The sequence below is a fragment of the Dermacentor variabilis genome, chromosome 1, assembly GCF_050947875.1.
Source record: "Dermacentor variabilis isolate Ectoservices chromosome 1, ASM5094787v1, whole genome shotgun sequence".
Taxonomy (NCBI): domain Eukaryota; kingdom Metazoa; phylum Arthropoda; class Arachnida; order Ixodida; family Ixodidae; genus Dermacentor; species Dermacentor variabilis.
The window spans coordinates 219,297,723-219,314,574 of record NC_134568.1 but is presented as its reverse complement, the minus strand read 5'-3'; the positions used below and the strand labels follow the sequence as shown (position 1 = coordinate 219,314,574).

The following is a 16,852-nucleotide window of genomic DNA, read 5'->3' as shown; positions in this document are numbered from 1 at the left end:
TAGAGTATCCCTTCCTGAAGCCAGCCTGTTCCCTTGGTTGACCAAAGCCCAGTGTTGCCCTCACGCTATTGGAGATTATTTTGGTGAATATCTTATATAATACTGGGAGTAAGCTAATGGTCTATAATTTTTCAATTCTTTAATGTTTCCCTTTTTGTGGATTAGAATAATGTTTGCATCCTTCCAGTTTCCTGGGACCCTTGCAGTCGATATACACTTCGTATAGAGAGCCGCCAGTTTTCCTAGCATTATGTCTCCTCCATCTTTGATTAAATCGACTGCCATTCCATTCTCTCCTGCCACTTTTCCCCATTTCATGCCTTGCAAGGCCTTTCTGACCTCACCTCTAATTATATGAGGAGTTTCTGTATACTGTTCATTATTGTTTTGAATAGAGTGCTCCTGAGTCTTCTGGGTACTGTAAAGGTCAGTATAGAATTCTTCCGCTTTTTTTATTATACTTTCGAGATTGCTGATGGTGTTACCCTGCTTATCTTTCAGTGCATATATCTTCGTTTGTCCTATGCCAAGTTTCCTTCTCACGGATTTCAGGCTGCGTCCATTTTTTACAGCTTCTTCAGTCTTTCTCACGTTATAATTTCTAATATCGCTTATTTTCGCCTTGTTGATCAGTTTTGACAGTTCCGCGAATTCTATCTTATCTCTTGAGTTGGACACTTTCGTTCTTTGTCGTTTCTTTATTAGGTCCGTTGTTACTTGGGAGAGCTTGCCTACTGGTTGACTTGGTGCCCTAGCCTCCCACTTCAATTGTTGCCTCTGAAGCCAGCCTAGTTATGGTTTCATTCATTATCTCTATGCCATCACCATCTCTCTGTTCTAAAGGCTGCATATTTGTTTGCACGTACCAGCCTAAATCTGTCTGCTTTTACCCTTACTGCCTCTAGGTTGACCTGTTTCTTCTTGACCAATTTTAATAATAATAATAATAATAATAATAATAATAATAATAATAATAATCTTTATTTCCATCAAAATGATGGAGGGGCCGTGGGTAAAAACTGCTGAACAGCTTGACTAGAGCCCACGGTCTCCTCTACAAGGCAATACAGAAGCATACATGAAACATACAGGGATCTAACAAAAGACAAACGCAAAATTAATTCGATTTAATGCATTACAAGGAAATCAATATTAAAATTGTTCAACGACATAACATATCATGTGGCGCAGTTCGCAAACTGTAGTACGACCTAAATCAATTTCACATTTATTCAGATTATTAAGAAGTTTAGGCAAAATATACGATAGTGTACCCATACAATAGTTAGCACGGGGAGTGACCACCTTCCAGAATTCAGACTGACGTATAGTATAGGATGTGGGCTTTATTTCTAGCTTGGCTAGGTTGCGAAAAAAAATTTGATTTGCTTTTAATTCGTGCTTAAAGGCAACAATTAGTCTATAGCTGTATAATTTCCAGACAGGCATTATATCTGCTTGAATGAACAGAGTATGTATATGAGCATAGTAGGGGACATCAAAAAGAAGCCTAATTACCTTTTTTGTAGGATGTACACCTTTGTTAAGTTAGTTACTGTGGTAGAACCCCACACTAAAAAGCAGTAAGAGAGGTGAGAGTAAAAAAGAGAATTATATATCAGCTTTTTTAAAAAACACTGAATGGTAATATCGACCTACATCTGGATAAAACACCAACGACACTTGACAGTTTACTGCAAACAGAATCTACATGACGTGACCCCAAGAATTTTACTACTCGTTTCTCTTCTTGCTCTTAATACTCTTTCTCTCTTCAAATTGAGGTGAATCCTAGCCCTCACTAATCTATGATCGCTGCACTTTACCCTACCTATCACTTCTACATTCTGCACTATGCTGGGATCAGCAGAAGGATGAAGTCAATTTCATTTCTTGTTTCACCATTAGGGCTTTTCCTGACCAACTTTCTGTTGCTACGCTTCCTGAAAACGGTGTTCATTATTCGAAGCTTATTCCTTTCTGCAAATTCTACCAGCATCTCTCCCCTAGCATTCCTAGAATCGACTCCGTAGTTGCCAAATGCTTGTTCACCAGCCTTTCTTTCTCCTCTTTTGCATTGAAGTCGCCCATTACTACAGTATACTGAGTTTGCACTCTTTTGAACATCATAAAACTGATCTACTGCCTCATCATCATGACTGGATGTTGGAGCGTAGGCTTGTACTATCTTTAATCTATACCTCTTATTAAGTTTGATTACGACTACAGCTACCCTCTCATTAATGCTGTAGTATTCGTCAATGTTACCCGCTGTATGTCCTTATGGATTAGGAATCCTACCTTGTATTGCTTCATATCTAGGAGACCTCTATAGCAGAGGACATGTCCATTATTCAGCAATGTATAAGCCTCACCAGTTCTAATCTCACTAAGGCCAATGATATACCAAACAATGTCTGATAGTTCCTCAAAGAGTCCTGCTAAGCTAGCCTCACTCGAGAGGGTTCAGATGCAATACAGCATCATTTGTCCCATTACATAAATGAAAAAATATAGACCTTACCTATTACATCTAATCATAAAATACCACAGGCACAATTTATAGACATGAATTATGGCTTACGAAACATAGTTTGCTTGTGATAAATCTACACAGCCTAGTGACTCCTGAACAAGGCACAAAGCTGAACTGGTTATCGTACACATCAGATAAACTTAATTTAACAGCTGGCACAAAGCCATCAAGTACCACATTCATAAATTGAAACGTGAATAAAACACCTTTTATGTGCAATCACATGGAAGTGTGACATGTAAACACTGGGTAGCCAGTTTCTAAGCATGTAGTAGCCCCAAGTGTATACGTTTAGGAGTCCAACTCATTGCTACAAATACAAGTGAAACTGGAAATGAAATGATGCATTGGAGTAGTTTTAGGATTCTTCACGGTTGAACTTATGAGCATTGTAGATGCAATGACTACTGTCAGTAAAAGATTACGATTAGGTGTCGAAAAATACATCAAGGTTGTATAACAATATTATTTTAGCGGAATTCAAGGTAGAATGATCATTTATGCATCTTCTTGTGAGTACTCCTAATTGCAATGTAATTAAATCTCAATTTCATGTACGATCATTCATGTCACAACTTTTCATAAAATGAATTGAATCACCAACTCAAACCAGATACACAAATTAATTGGCTGCAGTCCCTGCAAGACACGAAAAAGTTTTTCACCATTGCTGAGAGAGGGCGGCATCTCAAAGATGGTAGCGTGCCTTCAGTAAAGTTTTCGCATATAGCAATACTCTTCATACTGAATTGAAATGGAGCCACACTGAGTGTTCAGGGGGTGTAATCTACCACCTCATGAAAAAACTAGCAAAAACAAGTCATGTACACAATGCGTACAGTGACTGAAGGGGTCATACAACAAAGAAGCAAGCCTGTCTGGCACATTTATAAAGGAAAAAACTTGTCCCACACATCAACAAATGTGGCCAAAGCAATAAGACAGAATCGAGATTCAGATGCAAGCCACAACAAATGAAAATATGAAAATTTCTTTATGCATTCTGCAATGATGATTAGCGTCAAACCAATAATAAATATTTTAAATAAACAGCAATAATTTGTCATATCACGCACTCAATCTTTTTATCCCTTCTAAGGAATGACCCTTATGCCGACTATTTGTGATTGGCCTGCATTCCACACTATCAGTGTAACCAGAATATGCCTAACAGCACAAGTGAAGGATGTTGCACTGTTCAAGATAGAAGTCCTGCAACTGAAAACAAATCTGAAAGTAAGCAATGGGTATAATGGCCTTTGAACTGCTTTATAACCTGAGAACAATGAAAGATCAGTCTACAAACATAAAAAGTATCCATCTACAACAGGTGCAAAAGACTCCATGTTTACAAGCAGTATTATGATTAATGTGGCGAACTCAGCGTGTTGGTACATATTTGAAAATGCCGCAGCGCAACAAAGACACAGATGGAGACAAGACGACAAGGATGAGCACTGAACTTCCAGCAACATGATTGTGAATGGTTCACGAATATATACATGCTGTCCGAGCCTGGGATTATCATCTGCGTATGTGTAAATACACCAGCTTTTTTGTCTGATGGAATGACGGAGGCCATGCTGACACCTCCCTCCCTAAGTCTAGAAATCCATTCAGATTCTGCGATTTCCCTTGTCACAAGCATTTTACTCTTCTTGATAATGGAAGTGTTTTCAAGGCCAGGCAAGCAGTCCTTGCAAGTCAGACAATGACTTGCCAGAAAGCCTTCAAAATCTGTTCCTTCACGTGCATTTTTATGTTGTTTGCATGCTCCCTTAACCAATTGTTAACACATCTCCCAGTGTGGTCAATGTAAACTTTTCCACACCTTAAAGAAATTTGATAGACTACAACTTCTGCACATTCAACAAAATACTGCCTGTGCTTTGTGCTGCAGTCACTCTGCTGGGTTGCCGCCGAGTCAGTGAACCTCTAAAGCTTCGACAGCTTGATGGGGGCAGAGAACACGACTTTCACATCATAATGCTGGGCCACCTTTTTCAGATTGTATGATACCGTGTGAATGTAAAATATCACAGCTACCTTCTGCCTACTCTGTGCGCATCTTTTTGAGAAGGTCCTCTGGGACTGAAATGACAAGGCACTAAGGATACCTGGCGCTCAGCAGTCTTTCGGGTTGATTATTAAACGCATCTGAAATACAGTATGGGCAATATTACAGTGCAGGCAATATTGTGCGGGCAATGTTTGTGAGCCATTCACAATCATGTCGTTGGTAGTTCAGCGCTCATCCTTGTTGTCTTGTCTCTGTCCATGTATTTTATGTGCTGCCACCTTTTCAAGTATTATGTTCCTGTGCATCAGCTCTTGAGCATAATGTGCAGCATCACTTGTGTGCACTCTGTTCTATGACTGGGAACAAAAGATTTGGTGAAAATTAGAAAAGTTTAAATAACATGTTTACTTTGAAAAACGAATGTCAATGTCAATTATACCATGCCATTTATGCACACATACCCAATACAATTTTTAGTTTGAAATTGGGGGCCTTATTTTCCATGGATCACTTAAAGGAAACATCCACTTTTGTGTGACATGACATCTGATGCAACACTACACTGGATCAATGCGCATTCTGTCAACTTGCTAAAGAGCTATAAGAAATGAATGTATGCCAGCAGGTCTGAGTGGATGTGACAAAGTTTGCATCCACTTATGCTGCTTTAGTCAATGCACTCTGAAAGGGGCATTTTCAAAAGGGATCAACAAACGATATGGCCTTAGAATGTACTCTGTCTAGTTCTAGTTAATCACCATGTGTGCAAGCAGGTTTTGTAAGTGCATAAAGAGCACGCTAACAGACTTTTGCATCATAACTTTGTGTCTATCCATGACAATGCCACACACAGAAACAATGAATACTACTTCCAAATCAAAAGCACACATTCTTAGAGCACATCTGCTGCATCCTGTTGAATGCTTTATGACTAAGGATATGTGAACATTTGAGACCTCCAATATAAATGCATTTTTTTTTCATTTTGTTAGTTGTATATGCGCCTTTTTCATCCGTGTCCAGTTTGCACATTTTAACATTCTTATGGATTACCAACGTGCCCAAACTGCCATGGTGATACAATAATTTGACTATTATATTCCTCAAATATCCACTCATGGTGGAATGGTGAGATGTACATTTAACACGGTTCCCTTTTCTAGTGAACACTGCTCGAAGTGAAAGATTATTATGCTGTACTTGCACATGCAAGGTCCCTCTTTCATCTCTCCGACCACACGATAACTCAGTGACCTGGACAAGTATACGTTATCTCTGGGTGATCTGGGCAGCCTTCAGACCCTTGCTTAATGCAATATTTCATCCATCCAATGGTGCTCACCTCATTATAGCCACTAGCATTGTTAAGAATATGAAGTCACAGAAGTATATAACCAGCCTAAGGCTCCATATGCATCTACCTAGTCAAGTCCTTTCTCTATATTGTCATTTCTATATTTTTAGTGCTTAGAGCTGCTGTCTCGTAACTTGTCATTTTGTTTTGGATATTTCATCCAACCTCTGGTAATTGAAACAAAATCTGTGGTTCCTAGAAGTTTGGATTACTACACTCCAGCTGAAGAAAATAAAATTAATTCAGCGATATATAAATTTGCACAATTTAAAATATTCACATACCCCTGACGAATAGTAATTAACCGAGTTACACATAACAAAGTCATAGTTTCACTACGAGATATGCCATCCATGGCAGAGGGGTATCGCAATTAGAGGGTAGCAATTAGTTACTGTGAGGCTTCTTGCATGTGTCAATATGTACAATAGCTTCAAAGCAGATCTTATGAAATTTTGTTATTTTTACACGGAACCATACAGACATTTGAAGCTGTAACAAAAATGGTCATGACTACTGCCAGCACTACAAGTGGCCATTAATAGTGCTCGCAGTATGTCTTCATTTGACATTTGAATCCATGCCTAATAGCGAGCTAAAACAGATTTTTGTAAACTGCCCATTTAAAAAATCACGCAAGTTATTCATACTGAAGCTTTCAGCACACAAGACGAGGATGAGAAGGAGACACAAGAAACACAAGCACTGCTCCTGTGTCTAATTCTTGTCCTTGTCTTGTGAGCTAAATAAAAGCTTCAATCGTGTCATACAAACGTGCCCAAACAGCCACATTATCTGTGTGGTGAAGAACTTACGTAAAATATTTTACAATTCTTACTGTTTAAGAGATAGTAAAGCATACAAAGCACAGTACAGGAATGGTTCAACTGCTGTGCATTTTTCACAGCAGAACAGCAACAAGAAGTGAACACAAAAGTTGAAGTGAACTTGATAGCCCTCGCGAATTGAAATACAGCAACCAACACAACAAGAATTGCAAAAAGATATCGATGTGCCTGCGTCGCAGATACAACGCGTTATATATTACCTGGCCATAACCGGATAAGCTAGAAATAAGCATCTCAAAAATCTATACAAGTACAGTCCTTGTGTTGCAATTACTCATCACGACGTAAACTCGGTTAACCACACAAGATTGGCAGTCTTCATAAAGCCTGCTAAATACAAACTAACGCTAATAGACGAAGCAGACACCTGCAAAAATACTGACAGCTGACGAAGGGAAACTTTTTGCCCAACAACATGCAATAAATGAAAATTAATCTCAGGGGAACAAACAGAAGACGGTAAGCACAGTGATCTGCATTCCGTACGAACAAGTCTACCTCTGGGAAAGGAAGGAATTGTAATAACGGAGAGCTAGCTTGGCACGTAGCCGAGAAACGTACCATTTCTACGGATCTATACCAACATTGCATGCCGATTAACATGAAAGTAGGCATCTCCACGGGTAATGTCCTTGTCGTTCGGCGACGGTAGAAACAGGCGAAGATTCACAACTCTTCTCACACTAGCATCGGATTCACGACAGTGACGATATTCTGTGATCTTTCTTATCGCATTTCGACTAGGTAGTTAGTGTGCAGAGAGGCTCTCGCGAGCGAGAGATGAACATCGGATGCCCGCCACCACGAATTACGAGTACTACAGTGTGCACATAACTTAAAATGCTAGCAAACTGAAAGCCGACAGGCCACTTTCTAGCCAAACGAAATTTGCACCATAACACTGGCCTTGCCGCGCCCCAAAAAGTAAATGATGGCCACGAGTACTCATATATTTCTTTTGGGAAAAATAACACGTATTCCACATACTGAACGCAGCTTAGAATACCGGCACGGCGGTATGTCTATTCCCAAATCAAAAGGAAAATTCGTTTCCGCCACAAAATGCATCCGCCCACGTCCGATTCGAGACATTCGGTGTCAAATAAAAATAAATAAAATAATACGCGACAACCTTTAGACCTTACGGTGGTGGAGAAATTCGGGCTTGATGCTGGCGATCATCCGATCTTTTTTCACTTCTACGGAGGCGTCACTGGCGCCGCAAACGCCTGCGCACTACACGGTAAGCCTAACAGCAGTTAGCCGAACCAGCGCAGACGAATAGTAGTGCCGTATAGCAACATGGCGCCGGTCAATGTGCAAGTGTACGAGCGGCAATCAGCAGTCCGTTTTGAGCGGCAGTTTGCGTCAAGATCAAGGTGAAATGTTACAGAACTTGACTCCGCACATGGTTAACGTTGTCAAGAAATGAACTGCATCGAATGACTGTTACACAAGTAGAGGAAGAAAGATTTTAACGTTATGTATGTTACCTCGAAAAGAGAGCCGCTTGTAGATCCATTGTGCCATCTAGTGAGAAGCACCTTAAGTTTTCTAACGGAAAGAGGTCGCGTGGATTAGTTGGAAAAGTTTCCGCTTGGGTATAAGAACGTACGCTTATCTGTTTTTTATAATAGTTTTAGGTGACTAAAACGGTGCTCAAGATATTCTTAACTCGCTTGCTTGCATTTTTGCCACTTGGTTTTACAGTGTTGGAGCAGTGACACGTAGTACTGTACATCCGTACATTATGCGTTGGTAAAAAAAAAAAGTTTAAGAATGAGAGAGAGTGTCCGATGCCATGCAGTAGGTTGTAGAAAGGAGGTTATAGTGTTTCTGTACCTTTTTGTGCCGGGCAAGCTGCTTAATTAGGCTGTTGCGTGATAATGGCGTGCTAGCCCGATGTTGCCGATGCTCAGTGGCAGTAGCTGATCAAGTGTTCGCTCATCAGCGACATGCGTGGCATGCTGGCATCGGCGCATAGGCATGCATAGGTATTCAATGGTAGTGACGGAAGCTTCGCCGTTACCACTGGTCGCGGTGTGTGTTGCTTCCGTGCAGCTGCAATCTGAGTTTTTACTATTTTGCATACGCCTGCGCTGTTAGCATAGAGGGGCCGTAATTTGTTAAAATCTATTTCGTTTTCCATTGTCGTTTACGCCGATACAACACTCTGATCCCGACGGTAACACAGGCGTACCGGCGTTCTAGCAATGACGACAAGCGATAAGAATGTAACATCAAGTAGAGTGTTATAATGTGCGGCCCCACTGTCTGCTGCTCACGAACGCGTTAAGTCTTTGTATATAATTGACGTGCACTGAAGTCTTTGTAAACACGATCACCGCAATTCTTCCTAAAATAATAAAGCGAAAGAAAAAATTCAATTTAGAGCACGACTAGAAAGTATGTTTCGGCTTTCCTTCCTTTCTTTTTTTTTTTTTCCATAACTGGTTTTATGCCTCATTATCTAGTGTTTCAGCATCTAAGGCACCCTTTTTCGGCATCAAACGTGTTGACGTTTTCGGTTCTAATTTTCTGTGCAGTGCCTCCACTAGTTCGTATCCATTATTTTTGGCAATGTATAGAAATAGAGCCGCAACGCTGGTAACTGGCACTTACAACGGTATCATTTTTCCTTAGCTGTTACTGATCCGGAACTCCGCATGTTTCTGACAAACCTACGTTCGGTTTCGCAGACACCGCATCATATGATTCGTTCTCGTTGCTCTGCCATGCAGCATCCGCGGATGATCAATACTGCGCATGACCGTATCCATCCAGTCGCCCTGGCCAAAATGGCGAGCGTTTGGCGTTCACGAGACCTTCTCGCCCCGAAACCTTCCTTGTTCCCTTCCGTTTCACTGTCGAGCTTCGCGTTTCGTTTGACATGCAATCGGTGATCTCGACTCCCTGTCTCATCACAGGCCCGGGGGTATTGCAAGTTGTGACTGTAAGAAGTATTTTAGCAGTGTCGACGAACCACATCGACTTGGTTTTGCCGGGGATCCCTGGAAATGTGTGAGTGCGTTGACTGAGCCTGATCATTGCTACGGAGTCGTCTCAAATTTGACCTAAGAGCTGCTGAATATTTTGCAAAACCCGACGGTGCGATGTCACCAAAGCCTCAGTGTTTGATTTTTCGGTCTTTCGAGCTGTACCTTGACGAGTGCGTGACCTCTGGAAAAGGGCCACATTAGGTGCGCGTGAAACCGGATGCCTCGAGCATACATACGCTCGTGGATGTGTGTTATTTTTAAATACAAAAGTACGAGCTCTGTATCTCTCAAGTTAAGATTGCCTGTCGCATGTTTTTCTGTTGGAAACGCATGCATAAACAAATACGAAGGTGCCGCGTCGCGGGCCTTTATTGACCGCGTCCTAAACGCAAACATGCGGTTGTTGCTTGTCGCGTACATCCATTAGATGTTCGCTCGTTAAGTTGTATCAGCATACATGGCGTCCGCCAGGAAACGGTGAGCAATTAAGTCGAGTTATCCGAAATATACTTTTTTTTTCCAACCTCGCGCATCTCTCTGTACAGGACGTAATCTGCAGTATTCGACATAATTCCTAAAATACTCCTTGCATCGGCCCGTGTGGTTTTAAGTGGCTGCATGCCGGCTTCCGCACAATCACGTGGTATTTAGCCACCAATCGAAGCGATTGTTGACAAAAACGGGGGAGGCTCCTATTTTCTGTGCTTGTGGGTGTGTGTGGTCTGCTTACATGTATGTGGTATTTTCGAAAAAAGGACAGTGATAAAACACCTTGATTAGTTTTTTCGCCATAGTAAAACATTATAGGCGGTCAGGTAAACTCGGTTTCAACCTAGCAAGCTACATCTAGCTGCTAATTAACCGCTTTGCTTCCGAGGCCGAAGAGCACGCGCAGCTGAACCAACTGGCGCAGCGGAAAGAACGGCCGACGGTATCGCTTACGCGTCTGTGCCCATGCTTCGTACTCCAAAGCAATTTGTTCACCGTTAAAAGTTATGTTTAACAACGCGCGATTGAAGTTTCAGGCCATCGTAAGCACTCTTAATTGGTACTTTCGATGTCCATTGCGGCAGCTTTAAATATTCGCAGCTTGCTTTTAGCGCATGTTGACCCGAGTGGTGAGCAAATACGCAGCACCTACAAACGAGAATCCGCGAATAATGCTATTCCGACGTGTGCACCGCTCCGACGCCGCGCTGAAAGCTTTCCTACGGGGGTGCTTTTGTACACCGCGCGGCTTGTTCACCATCCCCCTCTTCATGCTCCCCTTTTTTTATTTCTGTATTTTTGATCGATGGAAAAGTTAACAATTCCGTATCTCCGTTTTCTTTTCACCTTTCTTTTTTATTTCTTTATTTTTATGGTTATATGGGGAGATGGCCGGGCGGGCAATGACGTGTTTAAGACGAAGGTTGCCGATGAAACGATGAGGGCGTTTTTTATGCGCGACTGCGAAGATCGTATTATAGAGGCTAGAAGGTTAGCCTCTATAATCGTATATTTATGGCGCATTCACTTGGTTCCTACCGCGCTCCGACTCGGTTTTCAACGATGCGCAGCCCCCTGGAGTTTGCTTGAAATTGGAGCTAGATGAGCAATCAGAGGAGCCACATGATCTCGGTAGCACTCGCTCCGAGCGCAGTGCTCGAAATGAACCTGGCGAATGTGTCCCTGCGCTCGATTCCCACCTGCCCGCCGGGAATTTAGCAACGAAAGTGTAATTATCAGGACTGGGTGTCGATTGTGATGGTACTTTCGACTTGTTTTCGAGCGCTCTAGAGCGCTTCCGCGGTTCGGCTGGTTGAAACCAAGGCTTTGCCTGCTTTGCCCACGTGGCCTCGATCGACCAATTCACCCTGTAATGCCCGAACATATATGTGCTACGATGTTTGGTACCTCAAAATTCTGATTTAAGCACGGGAAGCAAGTTTTCAGTTGTGGACAGTTCAGCAGATTAATCACTAATTAATTATACTAATTCATTTATAACTCAAATAACATTTGTTTTGTTGTTTGTACAAATTTACTCTCCATGCCCAGAAATAAAGGTAAACAAGTTGTTATACATGATTTTCATTGATATGGAACTGTGATTTGGCATTACAGAGTTGATTACAATCACAAAAAATAGTCGTGAGTATAGCATTAATTGATCAATTGGAAGGTTAATGGATCAATCATTTACCCTACTAATTATGCAAAATCATCACTATTTCAAGTAAACTGTTCCTTTATAGAAGGGCTGGTAGCTCTAAAATAACACCTTTGAGCCATCTGAAAAAGAAAAGTAGCTAGGTGTACAAGATAGTATAGTGACTGTATATCATTAAAATTTGTTGTAAAATATCATTAAATTATCACCACAACAAAACAGCCAATTGTGGCGATAGCAGTGGGGCTGCACGGCAAGAGCCAACTAAAGAAAGAAACAGGAAGAGTGAAATTCAGACAGTTGACGATTTGCAAAAATCTGAAGGTGGTTGTTCTGCAAAGCTGTCTTGTAGCTAAGTTTGCGGGACAGCCAACTTGAAGGATTATGCAAATTGTCCATTAGCTCACTGTCTTAACACCCTTGATGACAAAAAAAAAATTGAAGAACCATGAATTTTTATGACAATTTGAGCTCCTTATCGTATTGCTCAAAATAAAGGGCAAAGCACTTGTCTTTGCTTGCATTGACTTTGCTTTTACTACGCTTATCTGGTTAACCCCTTAAGTGCTTTAGATGAACCTAGCTCGTCAATGCAGTACTGGTAAATTATGCTTTGGATGAGCTTAGCTGTTGCTGGCCATATCCTTGTTTTCAAAGCGATTTAGACGAATGGAGCATGTCTACATTTTTTTTTCTTAAAGTACAGATGATTGCATAGTGCCAGTGCTCAAAAGTCACATTTATTGCACTTTTTGTGTTTTACTACATAGATGACAGCACTTTTTTAGCACTCAAACGTGCCATGCTTATTCGATCTTTGTGTTCTACTACACATATGGAAGCCTTTTGTCAGCACTTGAAGGCTGCGTTTATTGCAGTCTTTTTGTTTTACTACATAAAGCAACCTGCCATGGTTGCTTAGTGGCTATGGTGTTGGGCTGCTAAGCACGAGATTGCGGGATCGAATCCCAGCCACAGCGGCTGGATTTTGATGGGGACGAAATGCGAAAACACCCGTGTACTTAGATTTAGGTGCATGTTAAAGAACCCCAGGTGGTCGAAATTTCCGGAGTTCCCCACCACGGTATGCCTCATAATCAGAAAGTGGTTTTGGCACGTAAAACCCCATAATTTAATTTTAATTTAAATTTTTATATAGAAGGCAGCACTTTGTCAGCGCTGAAGTACCGCATTTTTGAAATCGCTGTCTCTGAGTTCATTTTGGCAGGAAATATTGAAATATGGTGCGAGTGCTGTGTTAAAGCTCCGTGCGCTGTTCTGTGCTACTTGAAACTTCACCCACTTCGTGACCTGCCTTAGCAGTGAAAGAATGGGTGAAATACTTTCTTTGGTTTATCTTGAAATGGTTCCACAGAATAACACAAACATGGAATGACACTATGCACACTAGCGCCGAACACGGCATTTGTATTCATAGTGTCATTTCTTGTTAATGTTTCCCTGTGGTGCCATTTCAAAGAAAAATGAACCCTTACTACCACGCCCAACTGTCAGTTTCTTTTTTTTTTCTTTTTTTTTTTTTCTGCCGTAATTTGTTTCCAGAATAGTGGATGTTGAAGCACTGCAAAATAAAGCATTTTTCTTGTTGCGGACTGTGCCATTCGTGGAAATGAAAAATACATATATATTGCTTGGTGAAGAAGTAAAATGAGGTTTGTACACCTAAAGTATGACGTAAGTTGGTTCAAAAGGCTTTAAAAGTTCTAAAAAAAAAGTAAGTTTAAAATGTGGCATAATAAAAGATGCAAAATAAGGTGAAAATAACAAAGCGCTTAAGGTGTTAATGCAGATGGTTAATGCAGATGGTTCATTCAAGCAAAAACTTCAAACAGCAGTGAGGCCAATTGGGTTTTACCTTAATTTTCTAATTGAATACAAATATTTGAAAAATAACCTTTGAATACCGAATATGTTTTATTTCTCAACCAAGTAAATAGGTTGCATGGAGACCATTCGGTTAAAAAAGGGAAACTTGTTACATTATTTAATACATGTAATGTTCACAACTTAATGTCCACTTGGCTGCTTGTAGCTTTTGTTTCTCATTTAGAAGCTGCTGTATCCAGCTGCTTGTAAGTGAAAAACAACTAAAAGGTGTTCATAGCTGACGCTGTGTGTCAATTACAGTAATGAAACAAAAGAACATCATGTCACCCAGCACACGTAGGATGTAGTGTTCATTGAAGGAACCAAGTATAATGCTACGGCACCACCCATTGGTTCAAAAGGATGCAAATGTGGTGACAGAAGTGACATAAAAATTGCTTTGCCTAAATCAAAACAACAAATGTGTAGGCTGTCTAAAGCTGATGCATCCTTATTGAATGACTGCAAATAATTGTGCTGCAGTTAGCCGCTCTATATGTTCACTTAAGAACTCGTACCTCTGTACAGCTATCACAGCTCTCTTGCAGCAGAATAATTTGAAACAGTCATGACTTGCATCAATCTTTGTCCCTGTAACCAACTGTTCTTTCTTACATTCTAACAGGAATGACGATTAAAAAATTTCTAATAGCAAATCCTTGGACTGAATAAAAGTCAAGTAGCAAAGACTATTCAATTAATATTTGAAATTTTGAATATCTGCACTCCCTTACTTATTTGTGATAGAGTGTACCTGAATATTTGCAGCATTCATGTTCCACCAACCAGGTGATAGTAAACTTTTCATTGTGCATGATTGGGACTGTACATAGTAAGGATTCTTTTCATCTGCTTCTGCTTTGTATCATTCATTTCTGAGTCGCCGATCCCAGCAATAGCAGGGGTGCAGCTTTGTGCAAGCCAATGGCCAAGGGAAAAAAGAACAGAAAATAAAGATAATCATTTTAAAATGTGGCCCCATAATCTCATATTTTTGCTGTGATTATGTTAGTGTGGCTCATGTGCCTGTCCTTAGAAAATTCTTATTTGCTTGCTTTTATGCAAGCAGTTCTGCTCACTAGTCTTGGGGAAAATTGTGAATGAGCTCACAGTTTTTGTCTTTTGCTGCGTCATTATTACATTGCATATCTCGCTAGAGTAGTTTTGTTCAAGCCAGCACTTGTCTGTAAATAACTGATTATCAACCAGTGAACTTTAATGTTTCCAGAATTGCACCTTTTCCTTTTTGAAGTCGGTGACGAGAGAACCAGAGCTATGGGTAGCAGCTGTTCTTCTGCACAAAAGAAGGACAAGGATCGTTCCAAGAAGAAGAAAAAAGGGTGCGTAACTGCAGTAAAATTATCATGACAGCGCGAAAGTACTGAACACCTGAAGAATGCCTTGCGATGCTCTCTTACCTGTATTTTATTGAGGTATACACACGCAGACTCGCGTCCACCCATACTCGGGATTCTGGAATGAAAGTGAGTGTGTTTATTGAAGGCATGTGCCTATTGCTGTGTCACTTGTGTCACAGGCATTCAACGTTGTTCTCAACTGAGCTAACTGGCTTATACTTTTCTAGAAGTTGGAAGACAAAGTGGACAACAGTGAAGGAAAGAACATTGCATGTTGCTGAACTAACAACAAAATGTTTATTGGTTATCTTGAGATATATACAGGGAATGAAGAAAAGAAAGAATAAAAGAATGAAAGCTCATACTTGTATCTGTGGGCATACTCATTCAGTTCTGCTGCGAAGATATTCTCAAAGATATTCTTTTCTTTGTCACTGTGATCAGTGGAGCACTCACACATTTCACTGTTTTATTCAATGGTCAAAGGAGCTATTTCACTTGCCATTTTATGACAGTTCATATGGATAATGCATGTTGTGCTCAATTCTGGGGTGCATTCACCCTGTTTGCAGTGAAATGCCACCCATCTACCATGGTTGCTTAGTAACTATGGTGTTGAGCTGCTAAGCACAAAGTTGCGGGATCAAATCCCGGCCCCGGAGGCCACATTTCGATGGGGGCGAAATGCGAAAACACTAATGCACTTAGATTTAGGTACATATTAAAAAACCCCAGGTGGTCCAAATTTCCAAAGTCCCCCACTACGGTGTTTGTCATGGTTTTGACACATAAAACCCTATAATTTAATTTTTTTTTTTTTTTTAGTGAAATGCCAAATGGACCTGTGTGCATGCATTTCAATGATAGTGCATGCTGCTGTGCTACATTGTTTGACCTGTTTGGCCTGTTTGACCTATTCCACTTGCTTCATGAAAGTAGAATATTGTATACTACCACTTTCTGGAATGCAGCATGTGTTGTACTGTGCCCCTTTGTGAATCTTCTTTTTGACGTCTCTATGATTACAGAAATTTCTGGGCAAGACTCCTTAAAGGCATCTGTTATAACTTCTAAGCTACTGTCCACAGAATGTGTTCTGCTTTCACATACTTTCACATCTTTCACATACCTGAATATACCAAGAACATATTAAGTTTTCAGAGTGTTCTGGATTTGCCTTCTATGTGAACCGATGCAGATACCAAAGAGCTGGGCTGGGATAACGTAAAACTATTCCAGTCTTTTTTTATTCCAAATCTGTCACTAGCCCTCTATGATACGTCAAAACGGCTCGGGCTCCGCCCAAATGGGTGCGCAGTTTTAACCTATTACGGAAGGATAATGGTGAAAATAGAATAAAAATAGATTGAAATAGTTTTACATTATTCCAGATTGAGGTGCCACGCAAGAGCTTATGTACACCCGACTTTTCAGAACATATAGTGTTGTGTGGTGTGGGGCAACAGCTCTGTTCAGTTATGTCAATAGCACTACTTTGCAGAACTAATAATCTTATGAATAGTATCAGTCGGAGCTCTGAAGCCATCATGCATCCCTTAAGAAATTCTGCCATGAACTTATCTGATAAGCTGCCATAAAATAGCTCCATTGGGTTCTTTGACCTAACAATGAAGTCCATGCCTGTACTTGTTTGCTGGAAATATTTAGCTAAATTAAGCATGGAGTTTTGCTCCATGA

General features: G+C 40.7%; 2 protein-coding genes across 11 annotated transcripts in view; one reads left to right on the top strand and one right to left on the bottom strand.

Moving 5' to 3' along the window:
• AP-1gamma (adaptor protein complex 1, gamma subunit) overlaps nt 1–8,343 on the bottom strand; it is a 198,357-nt gene extending 190,014 nt beyond the window's left edge. For 2 of the 8 annotated variants that reach the window (XM_075669194.1, XM_075669206.1), the window contains exons 1-2: nt 8,252–8,303; nt 1,519–1,573 (exon numbers count right to left, since the gene is read on the bottom strand). In XM_075669194.1, coding sequence (XP_075525309.1) covers nt 1,519–1,573; nt 8,252–8,288 — 92 coding nt within the window. In that variant the 5' untranslated portion in view covers nt 8,289–8,303. Of the gene's footprint in view, nt 1–1,518; nt 1,574–7,890; nt 8,210–8,251 lie in introns of those variants that run through there. The other 6 variants (XM_075669198.1, XM_075669247.1, XM_075669213.1 and 3 more) reach the window with 6 other exon arrangements.
• LOC142557372 (NACHT domain- and WD repeat-containing protein 1) overlaps nt 8,080–16,852 on the top strand; it is a 110,366-nt gene continuing 101,593 nt past the window's right edge. For 2 of the 3 annotated variants that reach the window (XM_075669185.1, XM_075669168.1), the window contains exons 1-2: nt 9,237–9,779; nt 15,025–15,136. In XM_075669185.1, coding sequence (XP_075525300.1) covers nt 15,072–15,136 — 65 coding nt within the window. In that variant the 5' untranslated portion in view covers nt 9,237–9,779; nt 15,025–15,071. Of the gene's footprint in view, nt 8,138–9,236; nt 9,780–15,024; nt 15,137–16,852 lie in introns of those variants that run through there. The other variant, XM_075669177.1, reaches the window with a different exon arrangement.